The sequence below is a fragment of the Halichoerus grypus genome, chromosome 14 (assembly GCF_964656455.1).
Source record: "Halichoerus grypus chromosome 14, mHalGry1.hap1.1, whole genome shotgun sequence".
NCBI classification, from domain to species: Eukaryota; Metazoa; Chordata; class Mammalia; order Carnivora; family Phocidae; genus Halichoerus; species Halichoerus grypus.
This window is the reverse complement of record NC_135725.1, coordinates 71,114,594-71,138,825: the sequence shown is the minus strand read 5'-3', so window position 1 is coordinate 71,138,825 and position 24,232 is coordinate 71,114,594. Positions and strand designations below refer to the sequence as shown.

The 24,232-nt window shown below is 46.8% G+C and overlaps 1 protein-coding gene across 6 annotated transcripts in view; it reads left to right on the top strand.

Moving 5' to 3' along the window:
- Positions 1–24,232, top strand: part of PTPN3 (protein tyrosine phosphatase non-receptor type 3) — a 138,203-nt gene that overhangs the window by 78,623 nt on the left and 35,348 nt on the right. For 4 of the 6 annotated variants that reach the window (XM_078061566.1, XM_036112959.2, XM_078061567.1 and 1 more), the window contains 8 exons: positions 130–182; positions 5,960–6,080; positions 7,207–7,294; positions 10,093–10,181; positions 11,255–11,318; positions 12,833–13,005; positions 16,223–16,357; positions 18,625–18,801. In XM_078061566.1, the coding sequence (XP_077917692.1) occupies positions 130–182; positions 5,960–6,080; positions 7,207–7,294; positions 10,093–10,181; positions 11,255–11,318; positions 12,833–13,005; positions 16,223–16,357; positions 18,625–18,801 (900 nt within the window). Of the gene's footprint in view, positions 1–129; positions 183–1,393; positions 1,522–1,961; positions 2,268–5,959; positions 6,081–7,206; positions 7,295–10,092; positions 10,182–11,254; positions 11,319–12,832; positions 13,006–16,222; positions 16,358–18,624; positions 18,802–24,232 lie in introns of those variants that run through there. The other 2 variants (XM_078061569.1, XM_078061568.1) reach the window with 2 other exon arrangements.

Genomic DNA, 24,232 nt, shown 5'->3' with positions numbered 1-24,232 from the left:
AAATTATCTTTATTATGATTCATGATGTTTTTTAATGGTTAATCTAAGAAAGAAGACTGGTGTCCCCCATCATGGATGTTTCAGGCTGTTGGCTCTTGTGACTTTGCTAATATGTTTTTCTCCCGACAGGTTAACCTGCCCTCTTAACTCGGCAGTGGTTCTAGCATCCTATGCCGTACAATGTAAGTCACCAAGGGAGCGTTTCACAGATGGACAGACTATTCTGACTGATGTATTAAGAAAGTCACTGGCCTTTCCCGTTTGACCAGATCACTTCCCCTCTTCCCAGGAATCCCGTTGGGCAAGCTTATCTCTGGTTGTCGGGATACTCCCACTTTCACCCTGACTGACGCACTCTGCCAGCCCAGGGATATTGGCTAGGGAAGGTGTGGATGAGCCCATACAACAGAAGTCACCTATCACACATTGCATTAAGCAGACCCTCGCTCACGTATTGGATCTCATAACAAACCCCAGGGGGGCAGATATTTCTACCAGTCACCTCTTACAGACACAGAAACCAAGTCCCACGGTTAAGCAATTTGCTGGTGGCCACTCATGCTACTTTCTTAGGATCTTAGGAATTTGTTTTTAGAGTTTCAGTAGAGTTTATGGGTCATCTGTTGGTGTGTAGCACCAGTGTCCAGTAGAAATATAATGTGAGCCACATACATTGTTTTAAGTTTCTAGTACCCAGTGTTAAAAAAGGAAAACGAAACAGGTGAGATTAGCTTTAGTATTTTAACTAATCCAGTATATCCCAAATATTATCATTTTCATATGGAGGCAATGTAAAAAATTAACCAGATATTTTACATTTTGTTTTCATATGAAGTCTTTGAAAACCAGTCCAGATTTTATACTTACAGCACATCTCAGTTTGGACCGGCCACATTTCAAGGGCTCAGGGGCCACATGTTGCTGGTGGCTGCCACATTGGATAGAAAACCCACATGGAATTTCCCATCAAGACCTGTTTAAGCTTAAGAAGTCACTCATTCAGCACAACTTTGTTGAGGGTATATACCACATCAGGCCCCGTGGTAGATGCCGCGTGTGCATGATGGAAAGGGTCCTGAGCCTGAAGGAAGGCGAAGTACCCCTTCATAGTTAGCCGTGTGGTGCCGGGGCAACACACTGACGTAGAAGTGGGACAAACTTACATGGGAGCCCAGGACGTAGGAAGGCCCCTGTACCTTTCTGTGAGCCTCACCCCATCTTGGCCTGTTAACCCTCCTGACCGACTGTGTGGTAGGCGGCTAAGAGGGCAAGACGGTCAGGTCTCAGAGCACATGGAGGCTAAATTACTCACTCTGCTTTGGTCTCAGAGGCAAAATAGCAAGAGAAGGCTGACAGGGACTCCTGAGGTGGCCTTAAGTCTGTCCACACCCCCGGCTTCAAGGATCAGGAATAGGAGAGGTGAAGAGCAAGGTGGCTGGAACTTACCAGCTTACCTGCCCACCTGCGTGATACCAGGAAGTGGAAGACAGACTTTAAACAGTGACCCTACTCACTAGTCAGGTAAGACCTAGCATCAGTCTCCCCAGATGGCCTGCACCTCCTCCCTCTCAGTTTCCTCTCAGGGAAACTGAGAAGAGGTTGCACAGTGGTGGGTCTGGGTAGATTGGAAAGTTCCCCTCTCCCTACAATGCAACTGGAACAGACCCATCCATGATGCGTCCAGGTGGGAAATGACATGGCCACAGTCGACCTGTATCCTTGCTGATCTTTAGATCTCATTTCCTCTGTCTCTGCCAGGCTGATCGGCTGAAGAAACAAGCTTTGCCACATCCCAGAGTGAGTTTGGTGTTCACAGCTAGAGCTTGAGGTTTGAGGGCCGGGAACACTTTTAGGAAGGACGTAGCTTTGTATGCAGCCAGACTCAAATTTAAGCCTGGCTTCTCCATTTGCCACTTACGTGATATTACCTCCCTGAATTTACATTTTTCCCTCTGTAGAATGGAGGTGAGGACAGTGACTGTGACAACTCAGAATTGACTATTTGAGTCAGATCACACGTGTGAAGTAGTCTATAACTAGAAACTCTACAGTTGGACCCTTGCCGTTAACTGAGTCGACGAGAGCACACCTGAAGCCGTATTACCTGGGTTTTGGCTCTTCCCCTCATACGTGCATGACCCTGAGCTTCCCTAGGCCTCAGCTTCTTCATCTGTCAAGTGGGGATAACAGTGTTTACTTCATGGGGTCGTAGTGAAGATGGAATGAGTTATTATATGGAAAGCTCTCAGAATCGTGCCTGGCGCATGGTGAGTGTTAAATCTCACTCTGTTTTCATGTCTCCCCAGAAGAAAGCTTTCTAAAGAACTGCCTGTTGTTCAACAACAATAAACTCTACTTAGAGTAAAATGTAAGAACCAAATAAGAAAAAACTATTCTAAGCTTCAGTGGTCAGGTTCCCCCTCTGTAAACGAATGCTAGGCTGGGGGCTAAAGGAATTTATTAGCACCTAAAAAGTACAAACTAGTTTCAGTGGAAATATTAGCATGACTATCATGCTAATAAAATTATGGATGGTCAGACAAGCATTTCTAAGTATAAGTTCTTTATTCCTTCACTCTCAGGAAGTACACATGTGTTTTTCCTCATACTTCTGTGCATGCATTCCTGTAAGATTAATTCTTGGATACTGCTGGGTGTCTAAATTGTATCTGCTACATTTCACCAGATTGTCCTAACAGACGTGTGTCATAGGGAGATAAACCCTACCAGTGATGAGCAAACCAAAGGCACATTTTCTTACTACATAAAAAGTAATGTAGGTAAATACCTGAAAAGACTTCAGGTTGCTGGTGGCCACAAGTACTGATGAGGCTCAAAGAATGACATTTTTAGAAATGTGTATTTACTCCATAATGTCCATTGACCTCTGTTACACGCAGGTTCTGCACCCGCCTCAGGGTTGCACGGACAGACAAAGCATGGCCTCTCTCTGCAAGGGGTCTCCTGCCCGGTGGGGAGGCACAGGTGGGCCAGCTCATGCTGGCAGTGAGGGTGAGCACAGAGGATGCACCCCATCCCGCGTGGGGGAGAAGCGAGCAAGTCCAGAAAAGCTTCTTAGTCGTGACCCCTGAGAAAAGCCTCCAAGATCAAGTGGGAGATGCATAAATAACATGTAAGGGGCATATATTATGTAAAGGACTTTCCCAACAGAACAGTTTCACAGCTTGAAATGCTGCACATTTGAGTGCCTAGAATATACTCTCTCTTTCCTGCACAATATAAAATATTAGCCAGAAGAATGCATGGGACTTAAGACAATGTATTTCCCACATAAACACTCATTTCCTTTTCTTCCTGCTATAATTAGCTTTTGCGTGTGTTGCTTCTCCACAAATAGGAAAGTGTGTTACTCTGGAGGTTAGGGTATGTGGTATAGTAAGTAGATGAACAATATGGACTGTGGGTAGAGTCTAGGCTCCAAGTTACCAGCTGAGCAAAGTGGGCAGGTCCCTTCCTTGAGTCTCCCTTCCCTTAACTGTTTCATGGGAATAAAAGCAATGTCTGTCACTGGGTTGTCATGAGCATCTAATGGGTCCATGGCTTTGAAACCATCATGGGAACCTCCCTGTGCCTTCCGAGTGTTTGCAGATGACTGTTTGACTTTGTGTCCCTCTAGTGGTTAGCATAGCACTTTGCACAGAGTAGCTGACTAAGATTTCAAGGGAAAACCACCCTACAGGAAGGTTCATTGGTCATTCATGTTCAGATGTTTGTCAGTGACTTGACTAAAGACAGCCTTGCTATTCATGTTCATAGAAGGGCCCAGGGGTTGGGACTTGTTAGCTAATATGGATGACCAAATCAAGATCCAAGAGGATCTCTATGAGCTAATGAAACCAACAGAGTAGAATTCAATAGGACTCTGGCTTGAGGCTCAGGAAAATCTCTTGCAGCATTTGGCTGCCTTCTGGGGCCGTGACCACTGTCCTCAGCAGATGGGCAGCCAGCAGCAGCTCGGACCTGGTAGGCAGGCTGGTGGGGATGGTGGGAGCACTAGCTGGGGCATGATCACCTGGGTTCTGGTCTCGACTGCTGAAAGTGGCTTCTGTGGACCAGTTTCTTCCCTTAATTTGTTTCTTCCCTTTTAAAATGAATTTACGCAAGGTAATTTTAAGGCTTTCTCAGGCTTTCCTCATTGGGAACTCTGTCAAGGCATCTAAATTATTCCCTATATGCACACTGTTGTACACTTCACCTCGTACAGACTCGCTGTAAGCCACACTTGTGCTTACATCATCCAGCCTTGACATTTCTGTCCATAGCTTAGCTGCATTTGGCTGGCCTTTACAGCCTATGGTCTCCCCTTGACCAGGTCTGCCTGCGTAAATCATTTGGCTTTCTGCCCTCTTCCCCTTCGAAAATTGAACTTTGTAGTAGCCTTTGTTGGGGTTGGCTCCAAGCACTGCATCCATGAGCACCTTCTGTGCGCCATGTGTAGGTGCTAGGCCCCACAGATGAGTCTCCTCGCTCCCAGCCCTCAGGGAAGACTGTAAGGAGGAAACAGATCCCTTCATTACAGTGTGGATCTCAAAGGGCAGCTCTTATGTGTGATGGCGACTGAGGGGGAGCAGGGCCACATGGATGTAAAGAAAGACATGCTTGTGTCTCTCCTCTCGTCTTTGTGATGAAAGCCCCCTAAGCAGCTCCCCGGGTCCTCTCCTTCCCTTCTGAGATTGGCCGTGAAGCATCACCGCCGCTTCTCCCAATCCCCATCCTTGTGACACAGAAGGAGCTGTGTGATTTAGAAATCTGTGTCGAATGGGTACTGTGGAACGTCAGTCCTCAGAAGCCCCCTGGTAGTGAGGCCAGCTGCAGGAAGAATTCATCGAAACCTTTGGAAAGATCAAGGTTAATATTTTTAAGAAAAAGATGAAAGTGCCTCATTAAGAAAATGAAATACTAGATAAATTATCCATCAGAACTAGAACTTGTTTTTCTCCTATTTTTATAAAGCCGGAAAAACTGAACTTGGAGAAGGGAAGCAGGTGTCCTTGGGTCCCCCAGCCAGATCCTTGGCTGTTCCACCCAGGGTCTTTTTCCCAGTCTCTACAGTCCAGACACCCAGATGGTTTGAATCCTCAGGGCAGCCATGTACACTTGTACAGGTTGGCTACTGCACCACTCTCAGGAATACCTATAACACCTTAGACATCAATGAATCATGTTTGTAGAATGGCAGTCAAGGATCTTGAGGGAGAGGTGCTGTTTGGACCAGGGATGCATCTGGTAATCCCTCTAGAAGGCCCCCTTCCTCTTCCCTTTGTAATTGCAGGTTCCCAGTGTTTCCCTGACTCCCCTAAGAAGTTTTCCTTCTTCCCAAGAACTCTGCCCTCAGCCTTGCCAGGGCCCAGACCAACAGCCCCACCGACTCCCATCCCTCATGCCATCCCCCACCCTCCCACTGTGCCTCCGAACACATCCTGGTTCCATTTCTTCCACACTTCTCCAAATTCCAGGGAGTCGGTCAAGGTGCAGAGAGTAGTCAGGTCATCATGACCTCTTTTCTGCCCACACCCATTGTTTTAGAGCAGGTTGGTCCAGTGTCATAATCACCTTGGGGTAGTAGAGAGTCCGTCTGCACAGTGCCCGGCATAGAGGGTGTGGCGTATTTGAGTGGGCTCCCTTCTATGTCTGTATCCAGGGGTAGGGTACCACCTGCTGTGCTCACCACAGATTGTGGGTTTAGAACAGGACCTAGCTTAGACTGTTCAAACATCTGGCCTCAGGGAGAGCATTCAGCCGAAGCCTGCACGGTAGTACTTAGCCCATATAGGGTTCCGATAAAAATGTGAAATCTGGAGCAAACGAGAAGCTCTATTGCATGTGGTGGTAGAACCTCTAGGAAGAATGCTTCCAGTGCCTTTCTTGTGATGCTGTCGATGCTTGTGAATACAGACCATACTGAAAAGGCAATTTCCTCCTCATTCTGTCTTGATAGGTCATTTTGGAGACTATAATTCTTCCATTCATCATCCAGGCTATCTTTCCGATAGTCAGTTTATCCCAGATCAGAACGATGACTTTTTAACGAAGGTGGAATCCCTCCATGAGCAGCACAGGTAAGAGGAGGGGTGGGGTGGCCTACTTTGGGAACCCAGATCAGGCATTTCAGACCTCGTGTTCTCTTAGGTTTGATGTGTGGCTTCCTTTTGTTCACGAGTCCTCTTTTAAGCTGTTGGGGGTTTGTGAACCTTTGGGCTGTTATGATAGCAGATATATTTAGCGTAACTAGCATTTCTGTAAAGTGCAAAATCCAGTAAGAGTTTAGGGGGATTTACAGCGTTCTATTTTTAGGATGTCGTTAAAATCCGTTAATTCCTAGGGGAAATGCCCTTTTTAAATCTGACTGCCCCACAAATTGACCTGCCAGGCAAACCTTTGAACGGATGACCACACTTAATAAAACGTGCAGCCCCTTCAGGCATCGCGGAACAGACAGGCCAATGGATGCATGGCGCCAGGCTGTGTGAATCCCGCATCCTCTCTGGGCTCAGGTCACGAAACGGCCTTCATTCCAGAAGGGACACCAGTCCTCCACGGCTGCCTCAGGCCACGCTTGCACTCCAGCAGATGTGCCCGCTTCTGGCCCCCTCGTCCTTTGCCGCATTTTATTCAAAGCTGCAGTGGCACCGGCGTAGTCCAGGTTAGATAAGGGCCCTCCCGACAGGGAAGGCCAGGTCTCAAGGGACCTGCCATTCTTGGGAAGGCTGGAAAAACAAAGGCCAGGCAACCAGCGTCCCTTCTAAAAGGCACCGCCAATCCTCCCTCCCAGAATTGTTTCCCAGGCAGAAGCCAGCGTCCTAAAATAGTACAGTGACGTTTGGGAGTTTGAGGCTGCCGAAGAATAGATAAAGGTGGAAAGACCTGAAGAGCGCCTATCAAGTAAGCAACTTGGAACAAGGAGGGTGGGAATTTCACAAGGTGGCTGTCTTCTGTATCTGAGGACTGAGAGCCTACCAAGTGAGAAGTAGTATTTACTAAAGGACCGAGCAGGCTAGATGAAGTCCTGTGCAGTGGACAAGAAAAAGACCTGCTTTAGAATTCAGGGCTAGACTGTTTAAGATTAATAATGTAAGGCATTTAACGACCTGACAGAAATGTTACCAACTTGGAGGGGGATTTTTATTTTAAAACTTAGAGTTATATACTGATGGCAAACTCTGCATCTTCTCTCCTTTTGCGTAGTGGGCTAAAGCAATCAGAAGCTGAATCTTGCTTTATTAACATAGCACGGACCCTCGACTTCTATGGAGTGGAGCTGCACAGCGGTAGGGTAGGTACCCTTGGCCCAGTCGGGTTCAGAAATTAACTTCCGGAAGTAAAACTTCTTGAACTGCCTTTTCTGGTATAATAATAATAATTTTTTAAAAGACCTTTTTAAACAATATTCAGAAAGTTTATGAAGTAATGTTGAGTTTGGTTGGTTATTTATCCAGTCGCTTTTTTCATGTTTTATGTTTCCATGAGGTGGGGCGTCATGGGGATTAGAAACGAGTAGTTTTTGTAAGATGATTTCATGTCACAGTTAAAGAAGCAAAATATGTCTATGTCCATTTTCCAAGCGATACTTTGGTGAGCCAAGGTTTTTACTGTTTCATCTCAGTGTTGCTCAAAATACAGTTAATTGCTCAAATATGACAGCTTTTAAAAATTATAATGGTATGATCATGAAAACCAATAAATATTTTAAATTGACTGTGACCATTTCAATGAAATTGAATAATATCCATCATCTACTGAGCAATTTCTATCTGCTGGACACAGTGGTTTGCTTATGTCCCACAGTAATGCCATGAGGTGAGTATTATCACTACCCCCATTTTACAGATGGAGAAACTGACACTCAGGGACTTCTCCGAGGTCACATAGCACAGAAGTAGCAGCTTCAGTACATGACCCCGGCACCGTCTAATTGGCATCTGGCCTTTAATTTTCTACCAGTAATTGACCCACATCATATCTAAAAGGAAGTAAATATTGGTTGAACACCTAGTAGGTACTAGCCATTGTTTGAGATGCTTTTCACGAGACCCCAAGGTTCATTTAAAGATTATAGCAACCTTGTGAAGTCAGTATGCTAATCATCCCATTTTACAGTGAGAAAATGGAGGCTTGGGGAGGTTGAGTAAATAGAATATTTTTGCAATTCATAGACACACTTCTGTCTCTTTTGTGTCCCTTCAATCTTATAACTGTGTGATAGGCCAAGTTATGACCTAAGTAATAAAGTAGGAAAAAGATATGGGATCTTAGAAAAATACCTACTGTGGGACTTGACGGTTACTTTTTATTACATTTGCAAATAATAATTTGTCGTAGAATGTTGTGGAGAACGTTCTGCGGTGGTGAAGTGGGCTTTCTATGTCTCTGAGTTGATCTGTGCTCTCCCCACCACCTGTGTCCCATGAGAGACCTCAAGCCAGATGATTACCTGCCTGGCTGACACCTCCCAAGGTATCAGAGGGAGTTGGGTTACCTCTGGCTATGCTGGGTCATCCGAAAACCCCTATCAATAACTTGATACCACAAAGTTCCTTCCTTAGTAGTTCAAAAGCTGCGGTGGGTCCCAGCGACCCTCCAGGGAAGCCTTCCTACTTGCAGCGACTCGGCAGCCAGGCTGCTTCCATTTTGTGGCGTCACCAGCTCCACACGTGGCCTCATGCTTGTAGCGAGCGAAAAGGAAGCTGGAGGGTCGCATGGCAGCTCTTAAATGATTCAGCCCAGAAGAGACCCATCACTTCTCCTAGAACATTGACCACGACTAGTCACATGGCCCTGTCTTCTACATGTCCAGCTGGGGAATGTGGGGACAGCCTGGGAGTTTAGTGAATGGTGACCATCAGGGGATGAGTTGCATGTGATTTCAGCTGGGTGCCCAGTAGTGAATGTTCTCTGGACTTTCGCCTGTATCAGCGTTTTCTTTGGCCAGTTTCTCTGATTCCCCGTGTTCGCATCACTGTTCACAGTAATTTGTCCCACCACATCTTGGAAGGCAAAAGGGAATGAAAGTTTATTATACCTGCCACATATTCTGTAATTTCAGCCTGATAAAAACCCTTGGAGAGGTGGCTTTAATAATCCTTATTGTACAAAAGGAAAAAAATGAGGCTCCGTAGCCCAAAATAACACAGCTAGTAAGCGGCAAACCCAACGTTCACACTCAGTGGTAACTAAGTCAGACTGTGCCCCCCCCCTTTTTAATATAATTACAAGTATCTGAGTGGGTATATTGGGATATAGATGACTCAGGGGAAGGAACCGTTTTAGTTTTAAATTTTACTCAGCTTGTTCTCAAATGAATTTAAATACCTTATAGTCGCTGTATCTTCCATATTTTCATTGTCTATAGCAATGCATAGCATAGCAGGCTCTTTTTTTTTTTTTTTAAAGATTTTATTTATTCATTCGAGACACAGAGATACAGAGAGAGAGAGAGCGTGAGCAGGGGGAGAGGCAGAGGGAGAGGGAGAAGCAGGCTCCCCGCTGAGCCAGGAGCCAGACGTGGGGCTCAGTCCCAGGACCCTGGGATCACGACCTGAGCTGAAGGCAGACGCTTAACTATCTGAGCCACCCAGGCGCCCCAACATAGCAGGCTCTTAATGAATGTTGAGTCTATTGGATTTATAGGCAATATTTATTTATTCATTGGATTTAAAGTCAGCAGTCCTACGCTTCATGACAACAGGTAGCTAACACCTTTCCCGTGATGGGAGTTGAGATTGGTGGAAAGCTGTGCAGAGGGCGAGGCCTTGCTGATGCTAGCATGGTATCTAATTGTTGAAAAAGTACAATTGGATGTTCATGTCAGGATTCTGTGGCAGGACGAGTGGGCCTGCCTGGTAACTCTCTAAGCCGGTGGGACCCAGCGGCTGCTTTCAGACTGTGTATGTTCACTTTAGAAGAGTCTGCTGCTAAGTACTGGGATCTGAAGTATTCTGTGCCTGTTTTCCATAACATTTTCCCTTTGGAGCGTATACATACTGCTATTTATAAAAGCGTGGGTGCTTGAGTTACCGGAGGGCATCAGCGTGACCGTGACACGCTGTGAATCTGAGCTCTTCCCTTTTACAGGATCTGCACAATTTAGAGCTAATGATTGGGATTGCTTCTGCGGGCATCGCTGTGTACCGAAAATATATTTGCACAAGTTTCTATCCTTGGTAAGTGCAGACCAGTTCTAATTATTTTCTGAATCGTGCTTTAAAAATATACTGAACAAAAGAAACGTTATCTCTAATTTTACACTTTTATTTCTGAAGGAGGAGTGGAGACTTTACCCCTAGGTTTTTCCCTCTGACTCTCTGGTTGACCCAGATTCAGTACTTGGGAAAAGTAGTTGGGTTTTCACCGGCATCCCCTTCCCCCGGTCACCGTATGGTTTGGGATACTCTGTGGAAACAGGGATAAAATGGTGCAAGGCAGGTTTCGGAGTTAAGGAGGCCCGGGCAGTGCATTGGCCAGAAGTCAGAGAACTTCCTCTGGGCAGGAACTGTATTGTCAGTGTGGTTCCTTGGTTATTAGTTGGACTTTTACCAAGTGTTCAGACTTGAATCCTCACGAGACCACTCTGAAAAAGGCAGTGCTTTCCAAAGACTTCGTGGTGCAGGACTTGAGAGCACAGGCTCAGATCCACGCATTCCTAGTTGAACGATCTTGAGCACTTAGGTGAGGTCACTGAGCCTCAGTTTTGCCATCTGAAAACTGGGTATAATCATATAGTTCAGGACTGTTGCAAGGCTTAGTTGAGGGACTGCTAGTAAAGCTTTTAGTAGGGGATCTGGTATATAAAAATACTGTCTGTGGGGGCTATGGTCGTGTTCTTGTGCAAACTGTCAAGGAGCTACTTGACACACGGCCAGTAAGTGCCAGAGCTGGGATGTGGACCCACGTCTGTCTGGCTGCTCTCTGTCCTCCTTCTGCTCCACGCTGCCCTCAGCTCTCCTCCCTGGGCATCACCAAAGCAGCTGACCGCAAAGAGAGCACTTTGCCTGTGGTTCTTGTCATTTAAAAGTTACGTCACAGTCCAGCGGCCCTTGTGTGATACTCGGCTTCAGTCAGCTCCTTGGTATCTGGCTGAGGCGACGGGCCCGCCATCGTTCCTACCCTGAGGTCAACCCCGGGAAGCCTCGAGCCCGCGCTCCTCATGGTCACGGAGCAGAGGACACATGTTGAGAAGCATCAGCTGCCACCCGGCTGATCCCTAAGTGCATTTTGTGTGCTTGCTTTCTTGCAGGGTGAACATTCTAAAAATTTCTTTCAAGAGGAAAAAGTTCTTTATACATCAGCGACAAAAACAGGTGAGTGACGTCCACGCTTGCTTTGTTTCTTGTGTTTGTAGCCACTTCAGCCATTCATTCTGCAGCAGGTGAAGGCAGCTGGGCCGTATGTGTGACCGGGGAGAGAGAGCCTGGCGTGTGCTGGACAGAAAATGGATGCCGGGGTCCAGAGTGCCCTGTAGAATTCACTGTGCTTATCAGGCTGGACACTAACTTGCTTGGAAGGCAGTGACGATGGGTTTGGATCCTTGCTGCCCCACTTCCACTGACCAGCTGGGCAGGTTCCTTCACCTCCCCTAACCCGAGCTATCTTGTTCTAGCAATGCAGTAGCACCTGCCTGTCAGGGGATCCAGAAGATTAAGTAAAAGAGCATTGGTCAGAGCGCTTGGCATGAGCCCACGAAGAGTAGCAGTAAATGTCAGCAAGAGCAGGCCCTTGATGTGTTTAAAATGCACAGTAAGGGCGCCTGGGTAGCTCGGTCGGTTGAGTGTCTGACTTCAGCTCAGGCCACGATCTTGGGGTCCTAGGATTGAGCCCCATGGCAGGCTCTGTGCTCTTTCTCTCTCTCTCTCTGTCTCTCAAATAAATAAAGTCTTTAAAAAAAAAAAAATAATAATAGAGTGCACAGTAACCTTTGCATGTGTCTCCTAAGAGGAGACCCCCACTCTCCGGATGACTCTGGGTGAAGAAGAAGACTTGAAGGTATGCAAGCTGAGGCTCCCACAGCTACCAAGGGAGGAACTGGAATTTGAATCCGAGACTCCTGCTCTTTCAACGACACCACGCTCTGTCCTGCTATGCTCTGCGTTTTTCACTTGTTGTCACTATGTTCATTTCCCAGGGTTTCAGAGATAATATGTTCTTAAAATGGCTTCACCTGGCATGGAATGAGGACACTAAAGGACACATGGAAATGAGGACACAGGCTCAGAGCAAACTAGGACTAGAATCTGGGTCTCCTGACCCCCCCCATTGCAAGATCGAAGGTGGCCCCAAAATGCACGAGGTGGCAATCTAACATGAAAACAGAAAACTTAGGTAGGGTGAAGGTCAAGGAAATAATTAAAGTGATGATATCTGAGCACTTGATTTAACTCCATGCTTGGGGGACAAACAGAGAAATCCAAAGGCTTATAAAATCTCAAGTTTCAGATAAATGGAAGAATTATTTCTTCAGGAGAGATTTTCCCAGAGCTAAATTTTAAAAGAAATGTATCACCCAGCCTTTTTCTGGTTGCTCCAAATATATCCAACCCAGCAATGTAAGCACATTTGAAATCGGAGTCTTCATAAAGGATCACAAGTGATGATAAAGAGTAGAGTCAGGTCATGTTTACCTTGTTAATAAGCTGGTTAACAGATCCTGCTCCTGACTATTCCTGTAACGTTGGTTTGTGGCCTCAGGCATTTCGAAGCTGGTTTTCTGCTGTCTGTCACATCTTAGCTGATGACCACTGATGTGGGCATAGAATCCCTGTGAGCCTTTGCTCCCTCATTTGTGCAGATGAAACCTCTACTGTGTTTTTCCTCCCAGACTGAATCCAGGGAACATATCGTGGCCTTCAACATGTTAAATTACCGATCTTGCAAAAACTTGTGGAAATCCTGTGTCGAGCATCATACATTCTTCCAGGCAAAGAAGCTACTACCTCAGGAAAAGAATGTTCTGTCTCAGTACTGGACTATGGGCTCTAGGAACCCCAAAAAGTGAGTATTCTTTAGGGAGGGTATCCACAGTAGACTGAGATGTGACTATGTCCTGGTCACTGCCAGGTAGGGGACATCCTCAGGGTGGGGAATGCCATCATCCAGGGGCCCCAGTCACCGGGGCCGGAGCTCCCGGGCTGAAGGTGTCTCCAGGGGCAACAGCATCTCCTTCCGTGCATACTCAGCTACTGCTCGTATTCCTATCCTTCCTTTCTACCTCCACAACTCAGCTACCCTGGGAGCACCCAAGCAGCCCAAATTACAACTAGTCCCACACCATGTCACAATAAGGGAAGCACGTGGCCGTAACTCTGAGCGTCGTCGTGCTCCTAAGACATCCTCTCCCACAGAATGTTAATTCCATGCAGTGCTCCTGAATAATGAATGAGTAGGAATAAAGCTTCTCAGAGTCAAGTGACTTTGGGATATACTACGTATCACAGTCACAAAATAACAGTAATCGTGAAAACTGGCAATTGAGTGTTTACTTTGTACCACGCACATACTTAATTATATTTAAATTATATTTAAATCCCATGTGTACTAATATCTACGGGAATGATAATCAGAATATTTAATGAGTAGTGCAGTGAAAGATATTACTCTCCTAAAATTTTAACTCTAAAGTGTATTTCCTAAACTAATCCTGCAGTTTATATTTTTGTGTATTTATTCTAAGACTGCCCTCTAAGTACAAGATCCAGCGGAAATTATCAAGTTACTGTAAACTGTTGGTTGGTTTGAAAAATTGTTTTCATAATTTTGCATTGTTGTTGATATGGCTGTTACTAATGAAACAGGGCCCCTGTCTGAGCTATTACCTGCTGTGTGGGACTGTATCAGACTATCCCAGTGACATTCCTATTATGTTGATAATCATTAGGTAGCTTTTTATAGATTCAATAGGCAGTGAATTTCTGTTAGTATCAGTGATAGTATTTATGGTGCTAAATGTTCTCTCTCAGCTTCTGATGAACCAAGAACAAATATGTTTTCAAAGTTTCCAGCTCCCATAATATTATCTAGTACTTTATACATTCGGTGGCTCTTAACTGAACGTGTCACAGAGACAACTTACGGGAATTAACTGTTCACTTTAGTTGGACCTAAGCCTTCGGGCCAGCTGACAGGATTGGATAGTGAGCAGTTGAAAGCATGGACTTTGCTGAGAAGACTGAGTTCAGATCCTGCCTGTGTCACTTTTAATTTGAATTTACTCTTTGAATTTCCTCATTTCTGTAAAATATAGCCAACACAGAATTGGGGATGAGGTGGGCAGGTTCTGGTTACCCATTGTGAGAGAAAAAACTACCCCTATTTTGGTAGCGTAAAACAACCATCTTGGGGCACCTGGGTGGCTTAGTTGGTTTGGCGTCCAACTCTTGATTTCAGCTCATGTCATGATCTCAGGGTCATGGGATCGTGTCCCGCATGGCGCTCCACACTCAGCGCGGAGTCTGCTTGTCCTTCTCCCCCTGCTCCTCCCCATGCGTGGGCACTCTCTCTCTCTCTCAAATAAATAAAATCTTTAAAAAACAAAACAGTCATCTTTCTGTTCTATCTCGAGATTTTGTGGATCAAGAATTTGGGAAGGGCTTGGCCAGCCACCTCTTCTGCTCCATGCGGTATAGACTGGGGTTTCTCAGCGATAGGCAGCTGGTGGCTGGGCTGGGCTGCAGATCCAAGATGACTTGGCTCCCATGCTTGATGGAATGATTGGAAGGCTGGACTCACCTGGACCCCTTACTTCTCTCTGTTCTCAGGGCCTCTTCATGTGGCTCTCCAGCACGGTCGTTGGATGTCTTACACGGAAGTTCAGGGCTCCGAGGGCAGAAGCAGCCAGTCATCTTCGAGGCCAGGCCCAGAACTGGCACGGCTACTCTTGGTCAGAGCAGTCACAGGCCAGCCCACATTCAAGAGTCCAAGAACTGGAGCCATTTTTAATCTGCCACTGGGGGGGTCGATTGGGGATATCGGTGATTCAGGGACATGGGCCCGCAGTTCTTTACTACTAAGACCAACTTCACTGTATTGCAAATTTCAGCCCTCACTGTGTGCATTTTATAGATGAGAAAACTGAGGCTTAGTTCGCATGATTTGCCCAACCCTAGAGCTACACCTACATCTTTGCATGTGGGGCCTCCTGATAGAGGTTCCACATAAAAGGAACTTGTTCAGTATTTTGCAAGCTTAAGGGACAATGGAACACTTTTTTTTCTCCCATAAAAGTATCTAATAATAACCTGTGACACATACTTTAGGGAACTACGACATTAAACTTTTAAATCCTCTCTCAACTTGTCACTTGCTCCCCTTGTTCTGAGGCAGTGTTCTCAATCAATGCTAATTTGCTTTCTGATGTAGATTCTCTTAGTGATGCTGCTGTGAATGTTTTGATCAGGGTGACAATGGTATTTCTTACTGTAAATTAGTACATTGATATTCTAGGGAGAGTTTCATGTTCTTCTGGGTTTTTTGCCCTCTTTTTGTTTATTTGTTTGTTTGGCTGCAAGGAAATGCGTGGAATGTTTTAATAAGACGTTAAAACATTGTTTAAAATGTAGGAATGGCAGAGCTGAGTTTCCTTTAAACTGACTTCAAACCCCATCCTTTCAAAGAATTCATTCCTTGAGGGGTCTAGATAGCTATGATTTAAATTCTCTAGGTATAAATAAAATACAAAAGTTAGCTTCAGGGAGGCCCGTTCATATAGCACGTGGCCAGGAACTCCACCACCGAAGCATATTCTCGGGCCTTCTTTCAAAGAGTTATCTGTGATTTATAGCTAATGGCTTCTACCAGCTAGGATGTTGAAGAGCACCTTCCTGGAAGGATGGTTAATGTTTGTATTCGTGCCATTGTGAGTGACGTGAAAATTCCTTGAAGTTATTTGAGCTGTATTTCTGTGTTATCCTGAAAATGCCTTCTCATCTCGTGGTAAGGTTCGGTGATATTCTGAGAGCAACTTCATCGCTTACAGTAGTAGGGCCCAAGAAAATATTTTCACCAGAAGAGAAGAAACAACAAGGGCAGCCAGGACAGAAGGGAACTACTTTGGACCTCGTACCTCTACTCTGTAACCTTGGCTGGTGTCATCCAGGTGCTAACCAGCCCTCCACCAGGGAGGGAGCATGGACAGACTGTTTCTCTTATGGTGTAATTTCTTGTTGAACACGTCTGTCCATGTAGAAAGTGAACCTTGCTTCTGGTTTTTCAGGTCTGTAAATAACCAGTATTGCAAAAAGGTGATTGGAGGGATGGTGTGGAACCCAGCCATGCGGAGATCATTATCAGCGGAACACTTAGAAACCAAGAGCCTGCCTTCTCGGTCCCCTCCCATCACTCCCAACTGGTACGTCCTCCTTTTTTTTTGTTCTACCCACCAGTAAACACTTGATCTCTCTTAAAAACTCAACTTCCTAAGTTTTCCCAATATAGGTGGCCTGCAATCAGAGTTTATGTTCGCGTGCTTGGCTCTTGCGGAATGAACAGCTTAGTGTTTTCATGACATGCACAAGCCTAGCTAAACATTTTCCTTAGTATGTGATGCTGGGATGTCCTTTTTATTAAAAAGTTATTTGGTCTGAATTTGAGAACTACAGCCTACTGAAACGCCCCTCGTGGAATTAGAGTACACACTGGCATATTAATGTTTTGGGAAGCACACTGAGCTTTACTTTATCTGTATTCCATTAACATCACACAAAATAAACTTCAGGGAAACCTAGTGAAGGGTTGCAGTGTAGGGTGCGTGGTCCTCAGCTGCAGTAGCAGATGCACTTGGGGAAGTAGCCTGTCTTTAAAGGAAGAAAGTGGCAGTTGGCAAAGTGGGAAGGGCAGTGTGTAGCTCCATCACCCGGACTCAGATTTGGGCTGTTTTGTTAACTCACAAGTTTCTTTACCTCTCTGGTCTCAGTCTTCCCATCTGTCAAAGGGTTCAAAAAATCACCACAAATGATTTAACAGTGTACAGGTGCTTTGTAAGTGGGAAAAAAAAAAAAACAAACCCGGTGGAATTCTTGTTGTTGTTATATTAGAATGTTGTTCCTCAGAGACATCAGGCCAGTTTTGTGAATGGGTCTGAAATGGCCAGGCATCGTCTTGCAGGAAGGGAAACCAAGCCAGAAACATTGCCCCAGCTCCACGCTGGACTAGAGAGTATGGCTTTGTATTCATGTCACAAAAGACTCAGGTGGACCTGTGAATTACCAAGGAGGGGTCTACTAGGACTAAGGGAGATTCTAATAGGCACAAAACGGGGCTGCTGTGCAGGGCTGCTGGGTGAGGACCCCCCCTCCCCGCCCGGGGCCAAATGCTCTAGGCAGAGATGCTGATGGTAGTTAGTGTTAGAAGTCATAGCGTGACTGAGTAGATTTGTTTCTTGGTTTCCCAAGATTTAGGCACTTCATCCTAGAGTGGTAAATCTACGCTGTAAAGTAGCAGCTCAATTTGTCTGAAAGCTGCTGGGGCAGCGATGCCAGGGCCCCGGAACGGAGGCCCAGGACAGCATCCAGGAGAACAGCAGGGTTTGATGTCGCCACACCCGTGGCCTGGAGCTCTTACTGCTATTTATAGGTCCCCTCCTGAGGAGTCACAAGCCTTTCTCCCCTACTCTGGACACGGTATTATTGATTACCTGGGCCCCGGGGGAATGGAAATAGTGGAGGCCCTGACAGTGTCCAGGAGAAATGGCTAAGGAAGAAGCAGCTAGAAAAATGGAGAGAAAATAGAAGTAAGAAGGCTCAGCAGCCTGGGGTCACCCACTGCAGGAGCCGATGCCCAGGGGCCACGCTAGGCGTCCGGAGAACATTGCTTCATTTGGTTCCTTCTCAGGAGCAGGTACGTGCAGCTGAGGCCCAGAGAGGTGGTGTGACTTGCCTAAAGACAGGGTGGTACTGCCGTACCCATCTAATAGGGCATACAGGGTATATTTTTAAAAGCAAACATTTTGGGGCTCCTGGGTGGCTCAGTTGGTGAAGCGTCTGCCTTCGGCTCAGGTCATGATCTCAGGGTCCTGGGATTGAGCCCCGTGTCGGGCTCCCTCTCTCTCTGCTGCTCCCCCTCCTTGTGCTCTCTTGCTCTCTCTCTGTCAAATAAATAAAAATCTTAAAAAACAAACAAACAAACAAACATTTCTTCTTGGATTAAGTGAAATTCATATGAAGGGATGTAGTTGAAGTAAGGTTTTGGTTTTGCCAAAAATTGTACTTTGGCTTCTAAACCCATTACTTAATACTGGTGTTCGAATGAATCCGAAGAATTGATCAGTAGTCAGTACAGTCTGTTATTTGGGCCTTGAGAGCTTGAGTCTTCCTAGAAGAATAACTCACCCTAAATCAACACTCACAACCTCCCAAAGGGCATAAATTAATCTCATCTGCCTGTTTTTACAGCCGAGGCTGCCGTTCTGGGGGCTAGGCACGGGGGCTGAGAGTATTGAGGACTCGTGTGGCCCTGGGTGGATTCCGGTGTAGTAATGGGTTAACTGGTTCTTAATTTCCAACAGCATCAGCCAAGGCATCCTTAGGTCAGGACACAAAGTTAGATCCCTAATGCCTGGTAAAGTTTTTAAGTGGAATTTGCTTTCAACACTTCACACTCGACCTTTCCCCCACACAGGCGAAGTCCTCGGCTCCGGCACGAAATCCGAAAGCCTCGGCACTCTTCTGCCGATAACCTTGCGAACGAGATGACCTACATTACCGAAACTGAAGATGTGTTTTACACGTACAAGGGCTCCCTGTCCCCAAAAGACAGCGAATCCGAGGTTTCTCAGAACCGAAGCCCGCACCGAGAGTAAGAAACATGTTCTCTTCTTTGTATCTGCTTGTTTTGGCTGTTGAGGAATTTGCTCAGGCCCAGAGATGGCCATTTAAGTCAAGGGCTGGAGCCTGCAGCCAGCTCCCTAGGCTGCTCTCTGCCAGGATGACAACATACATCAGACTGTCCCTGCCGCCACAGGGGGACAAGCTGTATGCCTGGGGTCTCGAGCTTGCACTTCTTTTTGTGTATGACAAATACCTACTCTCCACAGACATGTTAGCTCTCTTGAATTGTCTCCAGTTCATGAGCAAAGCCCCGTTTAAATCAGTTCCCATTCCAGAGCTATAGATATGTTAACCTTAATAGTAGTTTTTCTAGTCTAGATTGCCAAAGTTTTAACCACTGCAAGATTCTAGATCGCTGGAGATAAGCTTACTTGTACCTCTCCACAGAAAGCCTTCCCAGATCTACAGTGTGCCCTCGGGGTTTTTTGGGGAGAGGGGGTTGTTTTTAATGAATCTTTAGTGTAAAGCAAAAACACACATAGACCATCTCCTGCATTTTTGTTAAATTTTTGTTGACAGTTTGCGTTAAATTCTTTTATGTCCCCACTTTGCCCTATTTTAATTGTGACAAACTCCCTTCCCATTGCAAGGCCGGGGGAAAAAACGTCCTTCCAAAAGTACTGGCTTGAGCTCTTTGATTATTCAATAAGCTGTATCGAAATCACTAGTTCTCTTTGGTCTTGATTAGTAGGGAACTCAGAGCTCCACGTTAGGCTCAGTGCATTGGCTTCCCTTACTCCAGTTCCTGAGATAGTGCCTGCTCTTCCCTGCCTTATTCATGGCTCTTATTTTTTTCTCTTAATGAATTCACAGCTCTACTCTATCTATACATTTTAGAGTAAGCGATCTCAAATCAAGTTTTTAAGGTGCACAGACCTAATCATAAATAAAATGACATTTTAAGCTGAAGTATGAGAGGACCGGATCAACCATTAGGAAGTCAACCATAGGCGTTTGGTATTGATGCTGTTTAAGTGCCATACTATACCCGAAATAGTACGGAAACACAATGCCTCCCCTAATGGCACAGGATTAGCGAGAAGGCACTTTAGTTAATCTGTAAATTTTTACCGCTCTAGCTACTAGGTTTATGGCATTCAGCACACCGTGATTGTATTCTGGACATCGCAGGTGAATTGCAAATCTGGCTTCCTCCTTACGTGTGAGGTTGTTACCTCTCTGTTGTCTCTGACCGCAGCAAACATGGTTTCCAGCTTATCTGTGTTCTTAACACGTCTGGTTAAATAATCCCCTGGTCACTGTTTCCTTGTGACTTGAGCTCGGATGATGCTTTTGTTGAAATGATCACTATCTCTTGCTCCAGCTTGCAGCCCTGTTGAAGTGACAGTGTGGAAGGGTGAGAGTTCCTTTGTGTGACACCATGGTTTTGCAAATCTAGATAGACAAGGCAGGAATGCAGGCATGCATGACTTGAGCCAGTTTGAGTTGGAGATGGGGTGGGGTTCTGTAGCTTTGGGGAAAGGAGAAAGAGGGTTTGGGAAATGGACTGAGGGCTCTGGGGAGCTCAGTCTCACACCCTCCATGTCAGCCCTTCCTCTTGTGGTTTGCAGTCCCATCATGGAATTGTGGACCATCCAGACTCCCGTGGTCCAGTGCCGTAGCCATTAAGCACGTGTGGCTATTCAGATTTAGGTTACTTAACATTTAAATCCCATTTCTCCGTCATCTGAGCCTCAAGAACCATATGTAGGTAGCGACTACCGTGCTGGACAGAACAGATAGATACCTTTCCATCATCACAGAAAGTGCTATGGCAGTATTGATTGGTGCCGGGTAGAGAGATGGAGTCTGCCTGGCGGGGTGTGGATGCTTTCCAAGGCTGCGTGCACTGCTGAGCACAGTAGCACACCATATACACCCTTTGCTGCTCACGGAGGGAACATCAAGGCAAATTAGACAAGTCTTTGCCTTAAGGGGCTGCCAGGGCAGCCGGGCAAATAGCACATTGTCAGCCTTCGTCACTGCATCTTCTACCGCTTTGGTAAAAGGAAAGAGTTTGGGGAACGGTCTGAGGGTCCTGAGAAGCACAATTACATGTCCCACGTCAGATTTTCCTACTGTGGCCTGCCACCCACATCATGGCGTCGTGCAGCACTGTCCAACCCAGAAGCCACTAGCCACATAGGGCTATTTAAATTTACATTCACAGGCGCCTGGATGGCTCAGTCGGTTAAGCAGCTCACTCTTGCTCTCAGCTCAGGTCTTGATCTCAGGGTCGTGAGTTCAAGTCCCGCATTGGGCTCCACACTAGGCGGGGGATCTACTTTAAAAAAAAAAAAAAATTTACATTCATTAAAATTAGATTCAAAATTCACTTCCTTAAGTCCTGTTTGATTCAAGTAATTTCAGGCCCCGTGCACCCCTACACATGGCACATCAATTCTTTGAAACTCTTCCGTGAGACCTTGTAAGATGTGTCATCCTGGGGCACTTTTTATTTTGCACCTAAATGTTCAAAGTGGCAAATAATGGTGATGCGAAGGCAGCCTTCCTTGTCGCGGCTCTGCCCATAGATGTGTCTCATGGAGTCACGTTAACGGCCGTGCGCAGCAAGTGGGGTGAGCAGGTGAAAAATGGCAGGCCCTACCGCCTCAGGTGGGGGACCCCTTCCTGCTGGCGGGATGCTGCCTCCCGCTGGGTCTTCGGAGGCGGCTGCCCCCCCAAGAGTCTGGGGGCCCTCCACTGCCCAAGGCAAGCAGGAAAGGTTGGTCTGTGCTTGGTGACAAAAACCCAGGGTGGTTACTTGAGTATTATTTGCAAGGTGTTCAAGAAACGTCTGACATGTTTTATACAGCTTGTTTGTGCTAAGAGGCAAAAAGAAGTATTCTGTCAGAGAAATCGGAAGAATAATATCACAGTCTGGAGGGTTCCTTGTAGAAAGGAGAATTCAGTGTAACATTCGTACCCATGTAAACAAGAAGAAGAAAGAGAAAGGAAGAAAAAGAGCAGAGAGACTTTGGCTCTCCACTCAGAGTGGCGCGGCTCAGGCTCTCTGAACATTATCTTAGCGGGTGAGTCACCGTCCGGGTTGTTCCACATTTATAGCAGCACAGCCAAGTTTGTGATTATAGTTATGAATCCTTGGCAGTTTGCTTTGTGCCCGAGTCTGCTGTGCTCTTTCGTTACTCCCGGGGTTCTCTCAGCCCTTTCGGGTTCCTTTGCTTGCTTCAGAGCCGAGGCAGAACTCTGCAGGAAAGGAAGTTTTCTTCATGGCAAAAAAAAAAAATTTTTTTTTTTTAAAAAAAACCTACCACTCTCTACCACCAAGAAAACATGGGAGGGGAGGTTCGCTAAAGGAAAAGTGACTTTGCAGAACAGAGGCTGGTGGAAAAGCCACTTTGGCGCAGTGGAGGGTCGTATTTGAAGAACTTCTTTGTCGCTGCTTTCCCACAGTTGTCCTGACGGGTCCTCCGAGGGTGTGGGGCTCTGTGTTGTGATGCCTCGATATTTGCATGCCTCTCTCTTTAGAGCCTGCCTTGTTCCAGGGGACACGGGCGGCTGTCATTTTTTATCTCAAAACTCTGCAGGCGACGATGTGAATGCACTTAATGCTGCAGAACTGTACACTTCAAAAAAGGGTGGAATGGTAAATTTTATAGTGTGTATGTTTACCCACCACTACTGAACGCTTTTAAGAACTTCCGCGCATTGAGAGGGACTCTGGGAATGCCCTGTGGAGCCACGCCGGCCGTGCGCGAACGCCCCCGGCCCTGCCACCCTGTCGCCCCGCCGGCGGCCGGGAGCTGTCATGCAGTGTGGCGGCCTGACCTGGTGCTGGGCGGCCCCGTTGTCCGGCCTGTGCAGGAAGCCTTGTCCTGGACGCTGGCCCAGCACGAGCCCTGCCGTCCACAGATCCCTGCCTGGAGCTCCTGGACAGCACAGGTAGCATCCGTTTCTCATTCTCCCTGACACCCCTGTCAACTCTCCTTTAAGTTACTTCCCATCCCGTCAGCCACAGGCCACCCTTCAGCCTGCTAGTCACCATTCTTTGCACGTCAGTCCTGGACTAGAGCGTGACTCCGTGTACGTCGAAGGGTCTCTGTTGGAGGAGGCCCGCCCACCACGGGGCTGCATTAGCAGTTCCGTGTTCGTTTTCCCTGCACCTTGCCTGTCCTCCACCAGACATCCGTCCACATGCATGTGGACGTGTGACCGACACTTTAAACCCCAGGGACCCCAGTCTCCACTCATCGTCTTCCGGTCCCACCTGTGGCTCCTCCTGGGTCTTGGCGAGTGGGGGCTGCATTTCACTACCACCCTGTTTGCACCCATTGGAAACTTGAGTCATCCTAGACTCCTTTTCTTCCGCCTTTCTCTGCGAGGTCCTCACCTCGATAATCTTCCTCCCAGACTGCTCTCAAATTGGACCCCTGCACCATGCCACTGCACGGCCCGCGGTCGGCCACCTCCTCGGTCATGGGGACGGTCGCAGTCGTGCCCATAGCCTTGGGTCTCCTCCTCACAAGCCGACAGGCTTCTCTTTGGGAAATTTGTGCCCCAGCAAGTCATGCCCCTGTGCTTTTTCAGAGTTTTATGCCTCTGCATATGCTGCTGTTTTGTCTTTTTTGTTATTGGTATTTTTCCTAGACCACCTTCTCCTTCCCTCTCAGCTACCTATTCAGACTCCTGCTAAGTCCTCTCTCAAACTCCAGATCCAATGCCTCTGTGAAGGCTCTCCTGGCTTCCCACTGTACCCCAGACATCTGAGCATCTCCAGTGCAACATGATGATATTCTTTGATTATTTTTATACTTTTATGTCTTCTCTTAAACTAGACCCTGAGTTCTCTCTAGCCCCTCACACTCCCGTTTTGGCCACAGCTCAGGAACATCAGCATCTCCTGAGAGCTTGGTGGAAATGTGAACCTCAGGCCCACCCCAGGCCTGCTGAATCAGTCTGCATTTTAACAAGATCCTCAGGGGACCTATATGAACGTGACGTTCTCAGAAGCTCTGAGCTCACCGAAGCTGAGAACTATGTATCCCACTTTTACTGCCCCCCGTCCCCCCGCCCCCCCCCCCCGCTTCCAGGTGACCAAGTGAATTCTGTGCTCTTCTAGAGTAATTCAGCCAAGCCCAGGTACTTCAGTAAGGTGGTTTCCTTCTTCATTTACTCAGCACCTTGCTTGAGCTCTCGCTGCGTGCCTGGCTAGGTGTTATGTGCACTAGGTTAGGAGAGAAAGAAGAAGAGGACAAAGGTCTCTCCCAACCTGGAGAAGCTCATAGATTCGAGAGAGAAATGTGACAGCAAATGGCCCCTGTTCTGTGACACCCACACAGCAAACGCCTCCTCACCGGGCGCCCAGTTAGAGCCGGGACGCCCTCCGTGGAGCACAACATTGCTTCCTCTAACAGGCTTGAGGGTGCAGGTCATTGTCC